The sequence below is a fragment of the Fundulus heteroclitus genome, chromosome 18 (assembly GCF_011125445.2).
Source record: "Fundulus heteroclitus isolate FHET01 chromosome 18, MU-UCD_Fhet_4.1, whole genome shotgun sequence".
NCBI classification, from domain to species: domain Eukaryota; kingdom Metazoa; phylum Chordata; class Actinopteri; order Cyprinodontiformes; family Fundulidae; genus Fundulus; species Fundulus heteroclitus.
Genome location: NC_046378.1, coordinates 3,759,641 through 3,782,653, shown reverse-complemented (window position 1 = coordinate 3,782,653; position 23,013 = coordinate 3,759,641). Strand labels below are relative to the sequence as shown.

Below are 23,013 nucleotides of genomic sequence, written 5' to 3'. Positions count from 1 at the left end.
GAAGACTCTGCTGTGTTCATCCAAAATTTAAGAACATGTCAGAATTACCCACTTGGGTAAGATACTGACTGCTCAGAACCTCCGCAGATATTCCCTTTCAAAAACATCCAAACTATCTTTTCTGTTTTAACTTTATTGTGAACAGGAACACATTTGCCTTTGTTGACATTGGTAACCCTCCCTTTATTCTGCTCCAACACGACTAATGAAATACTATTTTTTGCTCCTGTCTCTTTAAGATCCAAAACAGGCAAAGTGTTCTTAACCTTGATTTTGATTGGTTTAAATTTTCGGTCAGCGAGTCAATGACAACTTTTTAATTTACACAATATATATTGATACTGGGCATCTTTTTTAAGAACATATTGAAAATGTTTTGATATTCCGAATCTTTACAGTAATTTAGCGACTGACGGTATATCAAATGTTTGTTTAATGGCAAAACCTGCAAATGTGAAACTGTATGATTTAAGTATTGGTTAAGCAGTGTTTGATTAACAAAGGAAAAATAAACTGACAAATGATGGCTTTATAAAAACAATCACCTCAGAGAAGTAAAAATATTACAAATTTGATATCAATAAGAAAAAAAAAACTTTATTAACTCCATGTTTAATATATTCAAAACCATAACCTTTTCTACCTAAGACTTGTGCAAAGGCGCATTTCAAGATTTCAAGGAGCTAAAAATTTGGCAGCACTGTAACGTTTCTAATTTCAGCGATCCGGATTAATGCATTTGCTTCTTAAAGCTGAAGGAGCATTCAATCACTACTTCAGCCATTGCTGGAGGAGAAGAAAGATGTGATCCCGAGCCTCAGACAGCTGTGGAAGATCCTGGCTCCTCGCTGGGTACATGTTAGCACAGTGAGCCGTCCCTGGATCAGGGGAAAACAAGACATGTACAAAAAACACTTATGGAAGTTTTGTAAAAACAAATTTGAAATCTTAGTACTGCCTTGAAAATGAGTCATTTTCAAGGCAGAGTTGATTTCAGTGATGGTTAACAAGATCATCTACTCTAGTACGTAAGAATGAAATAAAGCCTTTGTAGGAATAGTCTAACAATTGATTTTTAGCTTTTAAAGCTCTCAAATACTTTCTATAAACCTTGTTTAAAATGTAACCATATTAGAAAACAAGATGTCAAGTTAAATGATTTAGCAAAAGACTAATGCATTCTTCTAATGTTTCACAAAAGCTTACACATGCACCAAATCAAATGTATCATTTTCTGGGCAGATTAATAAAGACATAGTAAATGGCGGCTCATTTTCACATTATATACCTCTTTTTCAACATGAGAAACACACAAACCATAGAGGAGTGTCGCTTTAACAGATACTAATGGCAAAGAACAGAGACAAACCATGCCCCTGTCCTTAGTTTAATGGTTTTTATTATAGGATAATAAAGGAATTGCAGAAAACACCAAGTAGACCCACAGATTAATGCAGAGCTACAGATCTCAAACCCTGTTATTTGTCTCTTTTAGCTCGTTAGAATTGGGCTGAAATGAGTACAGTCATTACCCCCTCAATGTCAGCTGAATCAAAGTATTTCCTCACCTTTAATGAAGACCGCAGGGAGCTCAGCTGTGATGTCCTGAGTGATCCCCAAAGCATGCCATGGGTCAATGGAGCCGTTGGGGAACACTATTCTGCTGGAGCGGATCTCGTAGCCGCCGTAATACTCGTTGGTCTGGGCGACGGCCTCTGCCACCTCCTCAGCGCTGATGTTGTAAAAGCTTGCACACTGTTTCACCTGATAACTGGATTCATAATCAGGAAGAGAAAAAAAAGTAACAGATCCAGCGTCTGGAAAACCTCAACATACCCCATGAAACTTTTATGTTGTTGTTTTGTTGGTATTTTATATGACAGACCAACACTAGTTAGTGCATAATTGGGAGGTGGAAGGAAATGGATGCCAATAGCAAGGCACAATAGCCAAGTGGCCTTCCACTTAAAAAAAAAAAAAAAAAAAAAAAAAAACAGGCAGGGCATTATCAGTGAAACAGCAAAGAGGCCCATGGAAACTCTGGAGGAGCTGCAGAGATCCATAGCTCAGATGGGAGACTCTGTCAATGAAACAACTATCGGTTGAGAATTGCATAAATCAGACCGCTATTGAAGAATAGCAAGAAAAAGGCAATTGTTGAAAGAAACCCATGAGAATTTCAGATTACAGTTTACCACACGCTATGCAGGGGACACAACAAATATGTAGAGTAAGGCCCCCTGTTCAGACAAGACCAAAATGTTACTTATTGACCGACATGCAAAGGTTCTTCATCCAGCAGGACCACAACCCTAAACATACAGCAAGGACTTCCATGGAATGGTTTACAAAACTCTTCTCTACATTAGAATGGCCTAGTCAAAGTCTTTCACCACTAGGTGGACCTTGAGCACCGTCTGTAGACCAAAACAAGATGCGTATAAAGCCCTGCTTCTCTCTATCTCCGCTCTACCACTTGGCACCCATTCTCCTTCTCACCCATCAGCTCGTATGAGCCTATATGCTAAGGATAAAAACACAGCAAGACAGCAGAGGGCTGGACGATATAGAAAAAAAGCTTATCAATTAAAAAAATGCATATTGATCGATATTGATAATTATTGAAAATATTTAAAACCATATTTTATGTGCAGCTCTGCCTGGACACTTTATGATATTGCTAAATGATTTAATTTTAATAAAGAACACAAACACAGAATTCCAATTAAATCTTTATTTAACCAACTTTTTTAACCATAACAGAATTTTTTTAAAGAGAAATAACTTAAGAGACCTGAGTTATGTTATTAAATAATGACAAAGAATAAACTAAAGTGACCAGTAAAATGACCAAAATAAATAAACCAAATAAATAAATAAAATAGCCTATTTAGGTGGAAATAGTGCACTAGTTACTTCTCAGGTTTCATAATTGAGAGGCTGACGCAGGGCTGAGGTCAGAGGTTGTGGCGTGTAAGGAGGACACAGATTGCAGCTCATTTTGCACTGATTCTCTGCATTAGTTGCACAATTTAGGGAGCGCTGTTAGAGAAAAACTTGCGTCCCGAAACGTTATATCGCCGATCAAGAGTGGCGAGTAGTTGTTTGAAGCCAGGTTTTTCAACTGCAGACAACAGCAGCACATCCATCACTATGAAGCACGTTACTGCATGCGTGATATCCTTACGCCGCTTTTTCATTTTATCACAAAAAGGAAGCCCAGTTTAGCTGCTGTACCTGCTTTGTTTTGGAAGAAGTTCCAGAAGATTTCTAAGAAGATGACGCGGAGTCGCGCGGGGCTGCAGAGATCGAGGAGCTGCGCGGGTGTGAGCAGCTGAGCGGCTTACGTGATGAAACAAGTTTGTTGCGTTACCAGACTTTGTTTTTATCGGTTCCTTGCAAGTTTTACAAATCACTGGTTTATTTCTGTCAGACTGGCGAACTAGTAAAACCCCGTTTTGGGACCGTTTCCTCCGCCGCTTCTTGCTGCGACATATTCACGTGCTCTGTGTTGTGGTTTGAGAGGGTGTTGCTTTGTGACGGCGTGCCTGGGTCCGCGATTACGATTGGTTGAGAGCAAGTAGCAACTGTAGCATCAACTAATATGATAGGCTGAAAGGAAGGAAGGAAAACTCTCTATCGAACTTTTATCGACCCTATTTTTTCCTATCGCGCCACACGTCTATCGATCGATATATATTGTTATTGAATTATGGTCCAGCCCTAAAGCAGCGTCACCTTTCAGAGGAACATGTCATAACTCCTAAGTTTATAATGCTGTTAGCAAGAGAACAGTTTGATCCGATGGGCGTGCTCTCTGCCATGTTACGCCTGTCGATGGCATTTTATGGGCAAGGAGGGGGCAGCTGTTCACGTGCACGTACGTGCATGCACAGCCGGCCCAGCTATGTTAACAAGAGATTGGAGAACAGCACAGAGAGATGATGCGCGACGTTTATCCATAGTGATCTAAAAAGATACCTTTAGTTCTCACAAAGCTATTTTTTTAGTTCTTTCTATCTAAAATAATGACATTTCGCTTATTAAAAATTCAAGTTCACAGACACCCTCCATTCAATCTTTCTGGGCTTGAGCTATTTATTATTATTATTATTATTATTATTATTATTATTATTATTATTATTATTATTATTATTATTATTATTATTATTAGAAGAAGAAGAAGAAGAATCCTTTCTCCCAAACCTCTGGTTCGCTTCTAAACATATGCTGATCTAATTGTTGAACGAAATTTATTATTAGCCTGTTTTAAATAAATGTGTCATTATGGTGTGTGCATGTGTGCACAATTGAGTGTGTATATTTTGTAAGTTTTAGCATTTTGTTTTATGTAAAACAAAACATTTGCCATTTTGAAGGTGGGTCAAGAATATATTGACTCAAGAGGCTGAATACAGATGCATTCCACGTTTTTCAGGACAGTAAAAAGCATCAAGAACAGGGCAAAACATTTCCCCTCCAAATTCCAAATATGCTGCACCCGGTCCAGCTGTCACATAAAATACTATTAATATACGTCAACAATTGTAGATGCAAACGTAAAGAAGCTCCAAAGAGACGAGTGCTCCTGCCAGGCACTGCAAACAATGCAGCGTCTTTTTTAAAAGCAGAAAGGGATGCATTAAACAACAGATGATGTGAAACTAATAAAAGGTGATTGGGTGAGCAGGTGCACTGTACTGAATCCTAATTATGAACCTATTAGGCATAGAGACAGTGTGTGCTGCACTCACCCGAGAGGGAAGCCGCTGAATGGCTGGTTCGGGGAATCTGTGCTCTGGTAGAATCCAAATTCACTGCAGGTCTGATAGACCCACTGTCTCCCTGACAACACATGCATAAAAAAATGTAATCACTGCTGCATATTCACTTAGTACTGAGAAACCGAGGCGGCAACAACAGAGAGCAGACAGTTTGAACATTAGCTTAAATGGCTTTTATATAAATAAATTAAAAAAAAGCAGTCCTTTTAGTCATACAGCCCTAATAAAGAGTGGAAGGAGCTCAGATGAGGCCGTAAGCTGAAAGGGTGGTTGGGGAAGGTTCACAATGGCTTTCTGAGAGAACTGTTTATTTTTCTAACAGTTCATGTCCAGCTCATAAAGCTGAAGTGGAGTGTGGGCCAATAACATCTGATGAAACGCAGAAAAACATTCCCGGTTAAGGCTGTCCTCCAACATGGGTGAACACCCTTCCATTTACAACGTACGCATTTCTAAAACTTTAAATAAAGTCTGCTCCCTTTCAGGACAAAGACAACGACCTAAATGTTCTCCCTGGATTTCTCTAGACTTTTTCCAGCGGTAAAGTGATCCAATTTTAGGTTTCCTGTTTTGGAACAACTAACCTTGTTGTTATTTTGACCTTTCCTTAAAAAAAAAAAAAAAAGACTTTCAGCTACACCCAAATCTTGCTTCATTAAATGTTTTAAACCACATCCCAACCTCCATGCTTTTCGGTAGCAAAGACCCCAAACCAGATCTGGCTCTTAAACATCCTTTTGACTGTTGGTGGAAAGTTTTAACATGTATTGTATTTTTCTTCTCATGTAAGAAGTCATGCACATAGCCAAGAAAACAATACAAAACACACAGACAATATAAAAACAGCTCCTATCCTAAGTATGGCTTCCACGACAAACCTACAACTGAATATTTCTTGAACCGTTTACATTTTGTCAGCCATCTACCACATTCTTCACGCAGAATGATGGGCAAAGCTGAACCGTATCGTCTACACGCAAATCACCCTAAAGACGCCGTCCCACACGGTGGTGGCAGCACCATGCTGTGGGGTTGGAAGATGGACTCCAGCGGGACAAATAAAGACAGACTGATCTGCAATGGAATGACTTACACTGACACATGTTCATGTGTTGGAATGGCCTAGTTAAAGTCCAGACACAAATTCACTTGTACGTGGCAAGACTAGAAAACTGGTGTACACGAACACACCATCTGCCCTCTTATAGCTTTAAACTCTTTATACTCTTATAGCTTTAACTATGGTGTAAAGAAGAATGGGCACAAGTCTTTGTCTCTAGATGAGCAAAGCTAGTAGACACATGAAATGACAGCTGTAACTGCAGTGACTGCACCCACCTCCACCAGCGGCTGGCCCATCCCAGGACGTATTAGTCATGTCTCTGACGTAGTTACTGAAGCTGGTGTCCAGGCATTTCACAGAGAACGTCTCCATCATGAGGCGGGCCACAGCGGCATAGCGGGCGTAAGGATCTCCCAGCGAGGCGTCGCTCATCACGCCACACAGCACCTTGATGGTTACGTTGGTGCCCACAACCCCCTGTGTTAACAAAGGAGCAGCGCAACAACAGAAATGGAAAGAAAAGGGTAGGTTAATGTTCTCTCAAGAGCTCATTTAATAGTTCCAACATGATGACGTGATCCTTAACGTCAACATTTGGATCAGATGATGTTTATATGTGTGTTCCTATTATGAAAGGACATGGAGGTGGTGAGACAAATATGAGCACATTCCTGGGAAGCTGGAAACAAAAGGATCTCGTGAATCAACGGAGATCTGACGGTTCAAAGCTACAGAAGCATCTTTAACGGAGGTAGCCAAAAGCTGCAGTCAAGTAAGAGCGGCACTACTTCAACATATGTTTACTCAAGTAACAGTAAAAAGCAGCCAACTCTGCGCTGGCCAGTCAAGTTTCTCTACACCAAACATTCATCTACTGGTGTGCCCCAGTACTTTAAACAACATACTGTTTGTTAGAACAGCGCAAGGTTCCTCCAATAACAATATCTATTTTTAACTGTATGTTCACTTGACATCCAAAAGGCTCAAGGAGCTCAGCAGATAGAAAAATAAGAATACAACAACAAAGCTGGTGTACGAACGAGAAGACTCACTTTAACATAATCTGTCTCTCTGGTGCGTTTTGGTCAAAACAAGTCTGTTCTTTATTCAGTGAAGTTACTCACGGTGGGTAGAGTAGCCAACAATGTTACTCAAGTAAGAGTAGTAATACTTTACAATAATATCACTCAAGTAAAAAGTGCAGTGTGGTAAAGCTACAGGAGCATCTTTAACAGGTGTGTGAAGTCGTCAAAAATTACATTTTGCTCAAAAAGTTACTTGAGTAAATGTGAACGAGTAAATGTAACTAGTTACTATCCACCTCTGATCTTTAACCATACTGCCTTAGCTCATTCAGTGCTTTTATTTCCAGGTTTGCTGCTGAACTTTCATGTAAATGTGGTAAAATAAAAAAGAATAAAACAGGCAAATTCTTCACCTTTTCAAAACTTGTAACATGGGAAAAAAAAGACAACAGATCTGCAATTTCTTGAAACTTCATGAAAACTTTGAAATATGCACATGTGACACCACTGATGATGTTAGTCATATTTAACAGCAGCAGTGTTCTCTCATAATATTTCCCAAAGTTAGAGGCAGGTTGCACATGGGTACATAGGTCATTTCCTCTACATACCTGTTGGAGACTCCAGTGCCTCATGACCAAAATAAAAACCCTGCAACTTGCTGCTACAGACATCCTGACATCTAATCTCTGGATTAAGCTATTTAAAACCCAGGTGACTCCTGTCTTTTAACATAATAAGTTCCTGGAAAGAGTTTTTGATATATGCACAATAGCTTACCAAGTTGGTGGATGGCTGTGGGCCATGTCCTTCTGAGCGTGCACATTTCTCCTGGATGAAAGGGAGAGACACTGCTCTTACTGAGAAATTTAGCAGATGGCCCCCAGGATAATACGTTTGAAAGCAGGTAGCACAGCCCATGCATACTGGATTGCTTGATTAACTAAAGGGAATATTTGATTGAGTCCATGATTGATGACAAAAAAATTAGACCACTGCAGCCTTAGGCGGGACTCATTAGGATTTCCCCTGCTGCCTTCTCTACCAACCAATCTACTGACATGTAGATTGGATTGTTATAGAGTCTTCGTGACCCTAAGATAGAGCTGCTGCAGTTCTCATACATTTATTTCCCTGCCTAACATGATCAACATCAACACACATCTGCCTGACTTGACTAGCATGTTCTCCTGCCTTTCCTGTTCTGCACAGCGGCTAAGAGAAATGGGGTCATATCCTAAGTCATATTTAAAACCCAGAAAACGAGAAATCATGAATCATTAAAGATTCTTCAACATTCTGATCAGCTCATATTATGCAAGACATAAATCACACGAAAAACTTCTGTTACATTTATATCTTCTGAATATATTATATTTGGAGTTGGTTGAAGAATCGACTCAAATTAGAGACTGCAGTCTGAAGAAACGGCAGGAAGATTATGCTACAGTAAAAGCTTATTTTCTGTTGAACCTTTTGTCACCTTTACTAACGGTGTGATGATTGTACTCATGCTACTAATGAATGATGACATTAAATGACCTTCTAAGGTCATATATTTGCATTTAAACATCTCTACGCAGAGAACAAAGTGGAACCAGTGTCATGATTCAAGGTTTTGGACAGACTGATCCTGATCATTTCCACGCTCATCTCAGCCGCCACCCACTCTACATAAACAACGTCACCTGCTGCTGCTAAGTATCATCAATCCATTCCACCAGGGACTCCACCTATGTATACACCTGCCTTTCTCAGGCCAGTAGTCCGCATGTAGCCGGGTATCTGGGTAAACGGATACACGTTTATGCGGGTATGCCTTTCATCTACACATAAACAGTATTTTACTGATTATTCTGAAAACTCCATCTTTGAGCCTGCGTGTGTACATCAAAAGACGAGTTTTAGGGTCCGGAGCATCATGGCGCTGACCTCACATACATGCGGCCATCGTTATTGACTCCATACAATGGAGTAAAATATGAATGCTGTTAAAGACGAGCTGATTTCTACATTGTTTTTCTGATTGTTTACAATATGAGTCTAATCAATGTTGAACTGGACAAATTCACTGACCTACAGCGGCTCTGGTCGTTTATTTCCAACTGATGTTACAAGCACACATGGAACATTATAATCATTACAGCTGCTCCAATATGTTGATGTGCACAGGAGAAATAACGCTTGAATGTCTGCTGTTTTACACAGGCACAATGCTGTTCAACACCGCTTTTATTTTGAAGGACTGTCTGGCTGACTGCCCCCATTGCGTCTGGCATGTTTAAAACAACGGTCAACGATGAATTTACACGGGTCTGTGTGGATGAAACGTGAACATTTTAAAATGAAAACGCATTGTTTGGTTAGAACATCAAGTTCCCAGAGCTCCCGCGCATTACAACCGCAGTCAAATTTCTTGCATGTACACACAAACCCGGCCAATAAAACAGATTCAGATTCTGATCCAGTATCAACCTCATCGTGGTTCTCGGGGAGAAGCGAGGACCGCAGAAACCCATAAACGTCTGTGCTCATCAGATATCAATAAATCCAGAAGTTGTTTTTTCAGTCTCAACCAAAAAAAGTTAAATCACTGAACACCACATTTTTATACAACTATGGCTATAAATATCTACAGGAGGCAGGATCGGCAGGTAGTTCAGACAGAGTTGTTGTACAGATATTTGTAATATCAAGATAAAAGGATAAAGATCTTTCTGAAGTTGGCAGATCAAAGGTAGAGCAAAAAAAAAAAAAAAACCCTTCCTGTTTGTTCATTGTGGGATATTTTCTGCGTCAGAGGTGTATTGCAAAACGTCACAAGCCGGCTGTTGTGGTGTTGCAAATTCCTCATGAGACGGGAGAAATAAAATTAAAAGTTAATAATTAGTAGAGTCAGCTCGTGGCAGTTTCTGGGTGGAGACCGGCAGGCGCAGAAGCTACCACGCTCCTCAGAGAGGCTCCCTGTCCCCTGGCTGCTGCCCACCGTGTGCCAGGGCCCATCCAGGTAGACGCCTGCCTGAAGCAATGAGTCATCTACTGAGGCGTTTGGGCAGACAAACACCGTTGGCAGCGATTACAGTACAGCATGTGTGCAAGCTGAAAACACGGGGCAACTCTGAATGACCCGCGATTCACCCGTCACCATCCGAGTAAACACAGGAAGTGTTGGTAGTTCTTCTAAAAGCCACGGTAGGTGATAACCTATGAGTTTCATAAAGCACACCACTGATAACCCTTCGTTTCCGGAGCCAGCGTGCCGACTCTCCCGATTAAGTTACGCCTCTCTCTTCCACGCATTCCTCAGCGGTACCTAAAACCCGGTGGCTCGCTCTGCACCCGGCCCCTTTGTGTCAGAGAGTCGGCGCTGGGCTGTGCTTGTTAGCTAACGCTGTGGAATCCGCAGCCCACTGCTCCTCAGTTCTTTTACAAGCGTCTCTTTGGCTTGGGGCGACAGGAAACCAGAGAGACCAAAGAGTCTTTTGTTACTTTTTCACATCGGCTTATTGGTAACCGGACTCACGTCCCGTCAAAGCAGCAGGGGGACAGAGAGGCGATAGAATGGGGAGGAAAGGGGGGAGGGAGCGACGAAAGAAGTAACCAAGGGGGGGAAAAGGCTCGGGGAGGAGAAAAATCATCCAGTAGAAACGGTGGGTGAGTCTGGGCAGATGATGTGGCTGGTTTATTTCAGCAACTGAAACAAGATAAAACTGTAGTCTGCTTGCAAAGGTGTGTGCACCCCAAGGTGAGCCGGCTATTTGGGCTTCGCCGAGGCTACTTTGTTATGTCGTCTTTGTAGACATCAACAAGTGGCAACTCCTTTCAATGTCAAAGGCTTATAAATACTTTTCTAACTTTTCCACAGCATGCAGCAGCCTTAGGAGAGCCGAACGAGCTGCAATTCAACAAATTAATACATTTCTAAGCCATAGGACATCATCTAAGTAAAGAAATGCATACATTGATTAACCAAACTTCTCAATATTGAATAAAAGCCAGTAAATATAACTTTGTACAGTTTTTCCTTTTATTTTTTCCCCCCTTAAACTTGTAGCTCACAGTGATTACATTTATTTCTGTCTTCAGTTGAGGAATGTGTAAAAGAGCCACTTCCAGCTTTGTGCTGAGCATGCAGTCTAAAGTTGTCTTAGTGTGATGGTGTTACGCTTGGATGGCTGAAACCTGGTATCAACACCACCCGAGCATAAAGAAAAGTCTCCAGCCTTACAAATTCTGGTTTCTGACGCAACGTTTAGCGCCTGCTCAGTGAGAAGGTGATGGCAGGACTCAGGTCGTCTCAGAGGCAGCACCTTTCTTCTTTCTTACAGAAACAGATTACCACTGTGCTCCCTGGCTAGCTGGGCCATGCTGTAATTTACACAGTGGTGACTGGACGCTTTTGACAAAAACTGTCATTCAGAAAACTAAAATTAAACCTCAGGTAACATTTAGCTACGTATGGTCATTTAAAAAGGTAAATAGACTTTTATAGCACTCTTCTAGCCATAATCGCCATATTCACAATAGGCACTCATTCATTCCTTCATGCATACAGATCGGTAGAGACCCTGGGGTTAAATGCCTTTCCCAGGAGCCAATCAACATGTGCTGGATGATGAAGCTGGAATAAATCCACCACCACACAATGAAAGGTTTGAGTTTCAAACTCACATTTGACTTAAATATGAGGATTTCTGATGTGAGTCCTTTGTCTCTGCTGTCTTATAGTCATCAATCCCCCCCCCCCCCCCAACCCACCTCAAATCCTCTGTTGTCTTCGTTATATTGGACCACATCCATGAAGTTGCCAGCCAGCATTTCCAATAAGTAGGCCGAGTCCATTTCTGACTGGATCTGCAGTGGGGAACACAAACTGGTATCGGGAAAGGAGAGAAGAAGCAGAACCCGAAGAAGAAGAAGAAAAGATCCAGGTGAATCAGAGAAGAATGAATATGAGTGAAGAAAATGTGGGGCGGGGGAATCAGAGGGAGAAAAAAAGGAAAAAGACAAAAAGCATCTTCTATGAATCCAGATTTAACAGGTAAAATAAATTCTGGATTTAGCCACAGACACACACTTGGATACATGTCCTTGTGCACTTTTGTCCTATAGCCAAAGTCACCAAGTTGCACACACTCTGGAAGCAACAATTCATCCATAACTAAAAATGTAAAAATAATTATAATGTTTTTAACCCCTAAGAAATAAACTAAATGTTTTGAGAAAACAGTAGTCAGATTTTTGTAGAAAGGAATCGATAAATCACTGCAGAAATAAAATGTAAGTGTTTTGCGTAGCTATAACTAGAGAGTTGCCTCATTTTTCTGACTGAAATGTTTTCTATTTGATTGGTTTACGAAACTTTTCAATCTATTCTCCACATAAATAACAACAGCAGCACACAAGTCCTTTTTCGCCTGTCAAAAACTGCATTTAGCAAAGTTTCATGAATAGCTGCAACCAAGTCTGTTTTCAGTAAAAGTTCCTGGATGCCTCTGGCCCAGTATCTATGAAATGAAATGAAATGAAATGTATGAATTACATTTATCGCACAGTACTGTAGACTGCTGTCTGACTTTTGACTTGAAAATTATTCAATTTGCTGCAAAGGACTATACGAGCGCTTAAGCCCCTCAGGGAGTGTTGTTGTTGGCCTGTGCAATCAACATTTTCTTTAAAAAACAAACAAAAAAAAAACACCAAAGATTATGTTTTGTTATGTCTGCATGTTATGTGTAACTGTGCATTCTGAGCCAGTGTCTGCCTCATCATAAATGTCATTATGGTAACACATAATGGCAACAAAGCTTCTTGATTGAAAAGAAATCAAACTAAACACGGCTAATGAACACAAATAGTTTGTGATGCCCTTTCCATTTTAAGAACATTTCACCTTGTAGTGAATACCTCACCCTAAAAGAAGCTCTCCTCCTATCAACCACCTGTGTAGGCTGGCCAGATTTATAGCATTATTGAATTTCAGACTGTATCCACACAAATCGATGCCACAGGCTGCAAATGGCCCCCGCTCCACATTTGGGAAACCCCTGCTGCTGCTCCTTCAACAGAGCAAAACTGTGGTCTGGATATTTAGGTTTAGGTTTAATCAAACGGTGAACAGGGCTCCGTAACCTGACTGGAGTCATCTGGAAAACAGGTCTGTTATTTCCTTGAGACGTGGATCCAACAATGTCTCTGTGGCGGTAAAATTACAGCTTTCTGGAGCCCTTTGTGCTGTTAAATTTAGGATTGATCTTTTTTTTCTCCCTAAAAATCTTTTTGCGTGTTTATGGGTGCCAAATCGTGTGTTGACGCAAGGACTGTGTTCCTTTGGTGGCTGTGGACTGGAAGCGGGACGCGCCTCCGGCCCTCTGCTGTCACGTTTTGTGTGCGGGTGCCGGCATGAGAACGTTTTCTCTATCGTCTGCTGGAAGCTGAAACGGGAGATTTCCAGTGAGGTCGGGCCAGTTTTCTGCCTTTTCCATGACGGTATTAGTTCAGCAAGGCTAACCGCCCCTGCTTGTTCATGGTGCGGTCTGACCACGCAGTCACTTAAAACAACCCACCATGGTCTTAAAATAACAGAGGAAACTGTCTTTAAAGCAGGAACGGCAGACAGAGAATGACCTCACGGTGGTATCGGGAGAATAAAGGAAAACAAAGAGCAAATCATCTAATGACAGGGTGAGATAATACGGACGATAGATGCTGCAGTAACATGCAGCCTATGAAGCTTCAATTACCTAAAAAGGCTCTAAAAAATGATGCGACAAAAATGAACAAAACTTATTTTAATCCCATTTCAATGGGATGATAATATATTTAACGCAGTGTGTTAACCCTTCAGACGGACCCCAGGAATGAGGGCCTCTCACACTGCAAAAACAGAACTAAAAATAAGTAAATTTTTCTTGAAATGAGTGTATTTGTACTTTATTTAAGCAGGTAAAAAAGATTATCTGCCAATGGAATAAGATTTTTGCACTTAAAATAGGAATAACTCATCTCCATCACCTTATTTCAAGTGCGGGATGTCTAATTATCTTATCTTAGGGGTAAAAATACTCATTCCATTGGCAGATGATCTTACTTACCTGCTCAAATCAAGGAAAAATGCACTAATTTTGAGAAAATTTTACTGAATTTTAATTCTGTTTTTGCAGTGCAGAGATCATGTCAAGATTTTGTAGGCCCAGTTTCAGGGTAGAGGGCTCAGAAGGCCCAGAGGCATTCTCTTTCTTTTTCTTGTCTTCAGCTTCAACCCTCTGGGTAGTTTCACATACCCTCTGATAGAAGTCCATTAGTTCTCCTGCTGGGAGCTACATCGGCTAGGTCAGCGTGGCTCTTGTGCGTGTTCGGTAAGCTGGAGGCCACAATTACTTTTGTGTGCCAACCTATCGAGCCAAAGCAAGGAAGTCTAAACAAAATGGCCAGTTTATATCTACATTAGACAGATAATGTATTAACATCATATAAAGCAGTTATTTTCTTCGAAGCCTACCAAGAACAACTACTAAGAGATATATCAGAGGCTTTATAGAAGTATACCTCAGAGGGTGAATGTAGGATTAACTAGTCAACTAAACCTGAGTTCATGTCCTAATAGTTGAGTTCAGGACAGTGAAAAGACCAACAAACAGAAATAAGTGATGTGAACTCTAAAGGCTCTTTGTACAGCAGTATATTAAAATAATATGATATCTGCATGCTATGACTTTCTGGACTGTCAGACAGCATGTCTGACAGTCATAATCTGAGAGAAACAACATTAACAACACTACTAACTATGACTGAATATTGATTTGCACTGCCGGCTGTTTATTCACAGTACCACATATACATTTGCAATATCGTACTTTAACTGTAATATGCAATTACCTTCCACTACACTTTAATTGAAATAGTTTCCGTCCAAACTTTATTTATTCATTTTATAGTAATAGCTACCTGTATATCATGCTCACAATTCTGCCTATAGTAATAGCCATCTGTACATATATTCATAGTACATGTAAACTCTGTTATAGTATATCATGCTATTGTACATATGTGTAAAACTCTATTCACAGTAATATCCACCTGTATATTATATTCGGTACATATCCAGCTGTAAATTTAGTTCACAATACTAGTTATCTATGTATTATATTATACTCATAGGACAAATCTATCAGTAAAATTCTGTTTATAATAGTATCCATCTCCATCTCTATATTTATTCAGTAAAAACCCATGTCCTGTACTTATGGAAGCATTGTATATCCTGCACTTGCTGCTATTGCACTTCTGGTTAGACCTAAACTGCATTTCGTTGCCTTGTACCTGTACCTGTGTAATGACAATAAAGTTGAATCTAATCTAATCTAAACACTATTTATTCACTTTATTGGTCCGTTTACATTTCAGTAAGCGATGTTGCCAGCACAACTTCAAGTATTGAGAAGCTTATTAGAAGAAAAACTAACTGTTTTGGCTGGAGGCCTTTATGGGGGTCAGGGAATGCCATGGTCTGTCGATAAAACTGGTTTCTCAATACTCCCAAGTGTTGCTGGAGGTTTTATGTTTCGCTCTGTGAACCTCAAAAGTAGTTGTGCTGGAAAGATTTCAGCTGAGATTTCACAAAGTACTGCCAGAGAAACATATAGTTTAAGACGGTAAAAGCACTGTACTTGAAATCCTTGGTGATGTTTTCAAACGTCTTCGGGTCCTCAAGGCGTTCCACGAGTGTATCTGAAGCCTTTTTCACCAGCACAGGGCAGTCTGCATTTTCTGAGGCCAGCGAACGCCACACGACCTCCAAGTACTCTGAAAAAGTACAGAGGCAGAGAGAACACAGGACACTTAAACCAGCACCGCCACAATAATACACAACGTAGCCTCAGATAAACACAGAGGGCTATTCCTGAGGCCCATTTCTAAATTCACCCTCAGACCAGAGTGTGCACCAAGTTCTCTTTAAATACTTGAGCGGGTGTTTATTCAAAACGAGTTTAAGCGAGGTCAACGGTGAAATGTTGGGAATTCTACAATTTCTGGAAGAGCAAATTCATGAATAAATTCAAGTTGAAGCCTCTATCTTGCTGGTAATATAGCTGACTAAATCCGGCCCCCGTTTCGGGAATAACAATAAACCTCAGAGCATGTTGCCCACTGTTCTCGGTGCGTTTGGTCTCAGCGTTTCCTTCAGGTCACAGGTACAGTGAGTCAAATGTGTGTAATAGTGTCTCAAAGATAGCGAGAGCTGGTGGGTGGAACAGCCTGGAAGCGAGTCCATAATCGAAACCACTCTGATCTGCAGCCCCAGAGGAAAACAACAGGCTTAGCCAAACACCAGGCGCGCACAGATAAAGAACGGTGCATGATTAGTCTACAGCGCTTAGTTTGTTGTGCAGCTCAAGCTGAAACTTGTACAGAAGTCAAGTTCGGCCTGCTTGTTGGCTGAAAGAAACACACATTTTGGAAACAAAGACATGGACAAATGTGTCCACAAAAAAAAAAAGAAAAAAATTTAATTTGAAACTGGAAAAACCATTATATACTAATGATTTAAAACAAATCTGATGTCATTTTAAATTCTTTACTTATTTATACAGTTAACTGCTTCACTGTATTCATTGCTAATACATGGTGACAATGAGAGCATTTAAGTGACTTCTGGTGGTTGGTTGCCCACAGGCTGGTCTGAGTAGCTCAGAACCTGCTGATCTACTGGGATTTCCCAAACAACCAAGTCTCAGGTTTACAGAGAATGGTCCAAAAAAGGAAAGAAATATCCGGGAAGCAGCGGTTGTGTGGACAGAAATGCCTCGTTGATTTCAGAGGGAGATGGACCGACAGCCGCAGATGACCACACCGGGCACGCCTCCTGTTAGCTAACAGGAAACTGAAGCAACAAGACACACAGGCTTACCGACGATGGACAATAACAGATTGGAGAAATGTTGTGTGGTCTGGTGAGTCTTGACTTCAGCTGCAACATTCAGACGAGAAGTTACGAGCTTGGCGTAAACATCCTGAAAGCATGGACCCATCCTACCCTGCATCAACAGCTCAGGCTGTTGCTGGTAATGTAATGGTGAGGGGGATCCTTTCTTTGGGCCCATTAGTACCAACAGAACATCAGCTGAAGCTCACAGCCTCCCTGATTATTGTGGCTGTACATGCCCATCCAGTGTATCCATCTCCTGCATCTCTTATTATCGGCACTTTTACCAACATCACTGCATGTTACGTGCTGACACGTAACATGCAGCCCTAGGGTGTTTTAATTATACGACTTTGTGGCATGATCTATAGTATCAGCCATCAAACATCTGCGTTTACCAACATGTAGTTTGGTTCACTCTTCCCGAACAGGGTACCTCAGGTTTGAAAGTTGGTATTATTCAAGATTGTATTAGATTGCAGTAGGATTAATATCTGGGCTGATGAAGGGTTATTTAAAAAAACAATCCAACGTTTATGGGTATTTTTCCTGTTAGAGGACCTTTGACTGGGGCTCAGCTTTCAGAAATAGAGCAGTATGTTTCTAGGGCAGTTTTTACTTTTGATGCATTCAGTGATCAGAGAAAAAAATCTCCCACTTTCTTTAACCGAGCTGCTGATCAGCAATGTAGGGATTGGCCGACTTCAATTACTTCCAGGTTGGGTAACCTTGGTAGGCTGGGCACTGCTGGGAAGCTGCAGCACAGCTCCAGGTTTTCATCAGTTGTGCAGAATGAATGTCAGTGTGGCTTGATGGAGGTCCAAAGCCCTACTGATGGACCCATAGGCGTCAAAGACTTTGTTTCTCAGCAGTTTTTGGATTTCTTTGCATCTTTCTACAAAGATACAAGATGATTATGTTATTATGTATTATGTTTTGCTTCTAGAGATTGCTTTGCCTACTTTGTGTCATTCTACAGGTTCTATTTAAGTGATTTCTTGATGATACAGATTTGACAGCTAGACTGGGTGTGGCAGGTGAAATTATTAGAAATTAGGCTCATCATGTGACATTTATCATGATTAATAAGGTGGGATGTGGTGGTGGGGGGGGTGCTTTTTGTATCATCACTATCTGCTAATGCATTTACTCAGGTTATTGTTATCTAATACAGAAAACTAGTTTGATAAACTGAAATATTTAATTGGGACAATTACTTTACAGAAGAATTCTGTAAGGTGGCAAATACTTTTTCACAGCATGATATGTCTAAACTGTATTAGCACACTTTTTTTTTATAAACAACAAATCCTATTTTTTTCACGAGTTTACTCTGCCGCATCCAACAGGTTAATTGATCTGACTCCCTTTTCAGGAGAAACCAATCAGCGTTTTTACATAGTCATAAGGGTACCAACTAATTTGACCACATTTTGCAAGAAAGTTGCCATACAGCTCTTCTCCCCCACCACGCGAGGGCTCCTCCTACCTGGAAAGTTGACGGTGGCGAACACGGGTGCGCTGGTGGCCACAGAGGCGTGCACCAGGTGAGGGTACTTGAGCCTGAACCAAGCAGCCAGAGAACCCGGATAGGACCCTCCAAATGCCACCCACTTCCTGTTGGTCAGCCCCCGGGTCTCCCCCATCACAGTACGGAAGTGTGCGAGGTCAGCCAGAGCCTGCCTGCTGCTGAGGAAACGCAGATTGTCCGTGCTGAGGTCCCTAAATGGGGAGTTGGGCAAAGAAGACAGGTCAGTGTATGATTTAAAATGACATTTTAAATTGTTTTACAAGATGTTCAATGTTAAAAAACCAAGGCTCATTGTGAAATAGCTGCAAGCCAAACTTATTGAAAATAAGCAGTTTTATTTTGTTCTTCTGAACATATAATTGTGTGGTTATCAGAAAACTGAACATCTCTGGTCGCAGGCTGCTGATGTGAGCGCCGACCTGGATGCCTGTGATCTTCAGGCCCTTTTCACAGCTGCAGCTGCTGCTGAACTGCAGACAGACACAGTTCTGCAAAGGAAACCTGTCCAAGACGCACAGCTGCTTCAAGCCTGAGTTAACACATGAGGCGGTTTTGATGGGGGTAAATAAAGGTTTGGAGCAAGACGCCCTGTCACTTAGATACCCTAAGTCTCTTCTTCTTCTAAATGGAAGGTCTTGATTATTTCACCAACTCAAAACCAGACTGCACTGTGCATATATCAGCAACAGCAAGGTATCCTGGGAAGGATCAGTTTACTAAACTGACGTGCCAATTAAAAAGAAGCAAAAAACAACACTTCGTTATGAAAGACAGAATGATGAGACAGCCAAAATCTGAAACCTGAATGAAAAGCAGCATTTTTTAATAATTTCTATTTGAACTTATAAGCTAAAAGGTCTAATAGATCATCTGATTATGTTTTTAAAATACGGTTTCTTGAACTTGGGGCTACAAGCGTGCTTCAGGAACATAGTTTTTCTCATCTAGATGTAGGACTACCACCTAGTGGTATAGCTCATAAAATATTGGTTTCTACAGCCATCTTTACTCTAGTTTGAGGGTTTCCTTTAGTTAAAAAAAAATCAAATAAAAGCCGTTCACCTTATAACGGTTCAATTCTGCCTTATTTAATAATTTAAAATCTCAGTAAATATATTTATATAAATTTAACAACAGAAAGTTGTTTATGGCTTATTATATGAGATACAAATAATTGAATAATTTTAAATATATCTTTCAGAAAAAACATACCTATGCAGATCTAAGCATGCCAAGCGAGTCTGCCGTAAACTTCCCGCTTTTATTCAATTAGTTAGCAACCCGTACAATGACAAAAGGAGTTTTTTGTTCCCATTTTTGCAGTTGTCACAATTCAGAGCCTGCACAACTAAAATGAGATTATTCACTTTGTCTAAGCAGTTGCTGTGACTGAAAACCCTAGCTCTAATCTGAGGAGGCGTTTAACACAAGAAGATCATTGGGGGAACCCCACCTCCTCCCTCCATCTTTCCATGGAATCATTCATGAGCTTCTGTGTAAATAAAATCCCAGTTCATGTGTGATAGTCTTAATGGATCAGAAAACAGCATTTGCAAGAAATTTGATTCACATGATGTTTTTTAAAACTGGACTTGTTCTAAGGAATTTCCTCTGTGGCCTTGGTCGCTCACAGATTTGTGGTCAGCTTCAGCCTCCAGGACCAGCTAATCCTGTTTTTTTCTATGTGAAGATGCCAAGAGAGGCATCTGTTGCAAGGAAGACATTTACTGCTTATAATCTTTTACTAGAAACTCACTTAAAAAATATTAAATGTCTTGAAAACCAATTCTTTAGGCTGCATCCTTTCGGGGTCACCACAGACAAAACCTTGAAACACAGGGAAGGTTTTCACTGTGGTGACTGTGGAAAGCTAATCTGTCAAAGTTATGAAGCCAGATTGTACGTTAATATTGTAACCAGTGTTTTTTCTTGTTTTCACGTCTATAATGTTGACGCTTTTAACATTGGAGAAAAGCTAAAATGTCCCAATGAACATATTTTTTTCTACAAAATAAAAGTGCTGATCCCATGTTTTAATAGGGATTGAGCGTTGTACCGATCCTGAGCCACTCAGTCAAATGACCAGCGTCTGATTTGAAAGACTGAAGCTGAGTTCCCCGTGCAGTTTTCTAGTGACTAGAGGTCGACCCATGCACATTTTTTAAGGCCAAAGCTGATTATTCTGACTATTCACCCAATATGTGCTGCTGATTTTTTGAGACCGATCCTTAAGGCCAATATTGTTTTTTGTTCTTCCATTTACATGATAAAAATTACACAATGATACCAAATGTCACACAAGTCTCAAAACTTGATTTTAAAGCAGTTAAATATTAGCCATCAATTTCAGACCACAGCTTTAAAAAAAAGGTACACAGAAAAAAAATAAAATAAAATAAAACACGTCACAACTCTTATGGCAGATGTTTACATACAAAACTTCTTAATTTTGCTGTAAAGAAGGAAATAAAACACAATAATTTATAGCTCCAACATCTTGGTTACATCTGTAGGAAGTTTAGTGTCCACACAACAAACACCTGAGAGGGTACACATGTTAAGATTGAAAAAAATCCAGGCAGACCCCTACGGTTTTGTACCGTTTTGGCACAATTTTTGAAATTTGGAATTTATTCTTGAAATAGAAAATGTGGGATACTATTATATACTTGGTAGATACTTTTGTAGAGGAGTCTCAGACGAATATCTGGGCATATGATTTTTAAACATCGTTACCAGGGGTGCTGATAAATGTGGCCATGATTTAAGACCCATGTCATATGACTTGACATCAAGTCTGTTGGCTGGAAGAGGTTTTAAAATATTTTCTTCCTGTTGAATCACTGAACGGGAAGCTGTCTATTCTAAATATAATGGGTCTGATTCTTCGTGTTTTGCTTGGTCTCTTTGGTATGGCTCTACATAGCAAAGTGGCTGACATTTGACTTCTGCATTTGTCTGATTGCAGCTTAAACCGATTCATCCTGTAACTGAGGAACCTGAGCGTTACCCGCGTGGCAAATGCAGCAGTAGCAAACCTACGCTGTCGGGTGACTTTTCCCATAGAAACGGTGCTCCAGCATCAAGCAGAGGGCTCCGAGTTTCTCAGCGTAGGTGAGCCAGGCGCCTTCCTTCATCCATGCTGGGTTTGCAGGGCCCTCTCCGCCAATCATCAGAAACACTGGACCTCCAGGCTTGTAGAAGGCCTCATTTACAAAGTATCTCTGTGAGAGGAACGGCGGGGAGAGTAAAAACATTCAGGCATGAAAATACAGCGTCTTGCTAAAGTATTAACATCCATTGAATTATTTCCCTCTGTCAAGTTGCAAAAAAAAAAAAATACAACAACTACAACTAGGAGTAATATGTGAAGTGGTCAAAGATGGATGCCAGGTTGGCAAAAAAAAAACTACAAATAAAAACGAGTAAAAAATGTGGCATACATTTTTTTTTTATGACCCTCTTGATTTAGAACATCAGCTCCACCTTTGGCTGCAATTAAGTCTTTTGAAATATCACCCCACCAATTTTGTACCTACACAGTCCAAAGTAGCCAATTATTATTTGCTAAATTACACCAGCTCAGTCAGACTGGACTTGGAGCACCGTGAGTCTGGACCATCCCATGACATGAATATGATTCGCTTTATAGTTTAAACCATTGTACTGCAGCCCTGACTGTATGTATAGGGTTGATGTTGTTCTGCTTAAAGCTCTGTACAAGCAGAACCCGGTACAGCTTTATGCCAGGATTGCTCTCTGTTCAGCTCAGACTGTATCCCCACAGCATGACGCTGCCACCGCCATGTTTCACTTTGTCTTTAGGCCGTGTGCAGAGTTTGTGCAGACCATATTTTGTACGCAGCTACAACGTCACAAGATAGCCACATTTATACTGAAACTGACTCACATACAGGTTGACTTAAGGTACTTATTAGGTGATTTCTGAAAGGCTGCACTCATTTTTGTTCTGTGGAAAAGTTCAAGAGGCATGAACACATTTGAAAGCAGTGTAAGCTTAGTTACTAATGAACATTATGGCACTTCCACTCAAATTCCCCTCATTGATATAAATAAAAGCAAACTAAATGTTTTTGAATCCACAGCAGCTACTTACTTGCTTCCACACTCTGCTGTCTGCCCCATTGAAGTGATCCAGTTTCTGTGTGAACCACAACTCCTCAGACACAGCTTCCTGGTTGGATCCCTGCACCACCTCAAACTTCCTGAAGCCCCTGAACCGACCCTCGCCCACAGCCGCAAGGCCACACAGCGCAAAGCAGACTGCTAACACTTTGCAAAGAGGTAAATCATGCGTTTGGAAAGCCATGGTGGCACAAACAGGGAAACAGACTGAGGCATGTGATTCATCTAAATGGAGTCATGTGACCAGCGCTACAGCTACTTTAAGTACCGTCGAAAGACATGGGAATTATGAGCTTCATATGTTACATACGAATCATGGCCGTATGCAATTTGTCAACTCAGCTAACAGCAGCGTGTAGAAAAGTACAACTTACAGATATTTTTGTTTATAACTGTTTGTTTTCTCGCATAAACCCTTTTTGGGTCCTAAATGTTTTTGGGTGATAAGAATTGTTTTAGTCATTGTATTTGATCCAAATATTCTCATGATGGAAGCATTAATAATCCATGAAAGTAAAAGCTGAATTTAATGACGAAAA

General features: G+C 40.6%; 1 protein-coding gene across 2 annotated transcripts; it reads right to left on the bottom strand.

Annotated features, from left to right (window-relative positions):
* Nucleotides 1–566: 566 nt before the first annotated feature.
* Nucleotides 567–22,709, bottom strand: prss16 (serine protease 16). 2 transcript variants are annotated; one of them, XM_021316883.2, is made up of 10 exons: nucleotides 22,446–22,709; nucleotides 21,371–21,552; nucleotides 18,287–18,519; nucleotides 15,542–15,677; nucleotides 11,631–11,745; nucleotides 7,653–7,703; nucleotides 6,123–6,324; nucleotides 4,755–4,845; nucleotides 1,569–1,771; nucleotides 567–878 (listed from the first exon to the last, which is right to left on the bottom strand). In XM_021316883.2, exons 1-10 carry the CDS (start codon nucleotides 22,656–22,658, stop codon nucleotides 772–774), a joined length of 1,533 nt encoding a protein of 510 aa, XP_021172558.2. In that variant the 5' UTR covers nucleotides 22,659–22,709; the 3' UTR covers nucleotides 567–771. The 2 variants fall into 2 exon arrangements, with proteins under 2 accessions (XP_021172558.2, XP_012718682.2); XM_012863228.3 differs by lacking the exon at nucleotides 7,653–7,703 and having other exon boundaries at nucleotides 22,446–22,708.
* Nucleotides 22,710–23,013: the final 304 nt, after the last annotated feature.

Excerpts from the sequence above, each read along its gene's own strand:
- prss16 (XM_021316883.2), bottom strand. The coding sequence starts at position 22,658 with ATGGCTTTCCAAACGCATGATTTACCTCTTTGCAAAGTGTTAGCAGTC. Across the intron at positions 21,553-22,445 it reads ACAGCAGAGTGTGGAAGCAA|AGATACTTTGTAAATGAGGC; the intron begins GTAAGTAGCTGC and ends TTCCTCTCACAG. Across the intron at positions 4,846-6,122 it reads TGGGCCAGCCGCTGGTGGAG|GGAGACAGTGGGTCTATCAG; the intron begins GTGGGTGCAGTC and ends ATGTGTTGTCAG.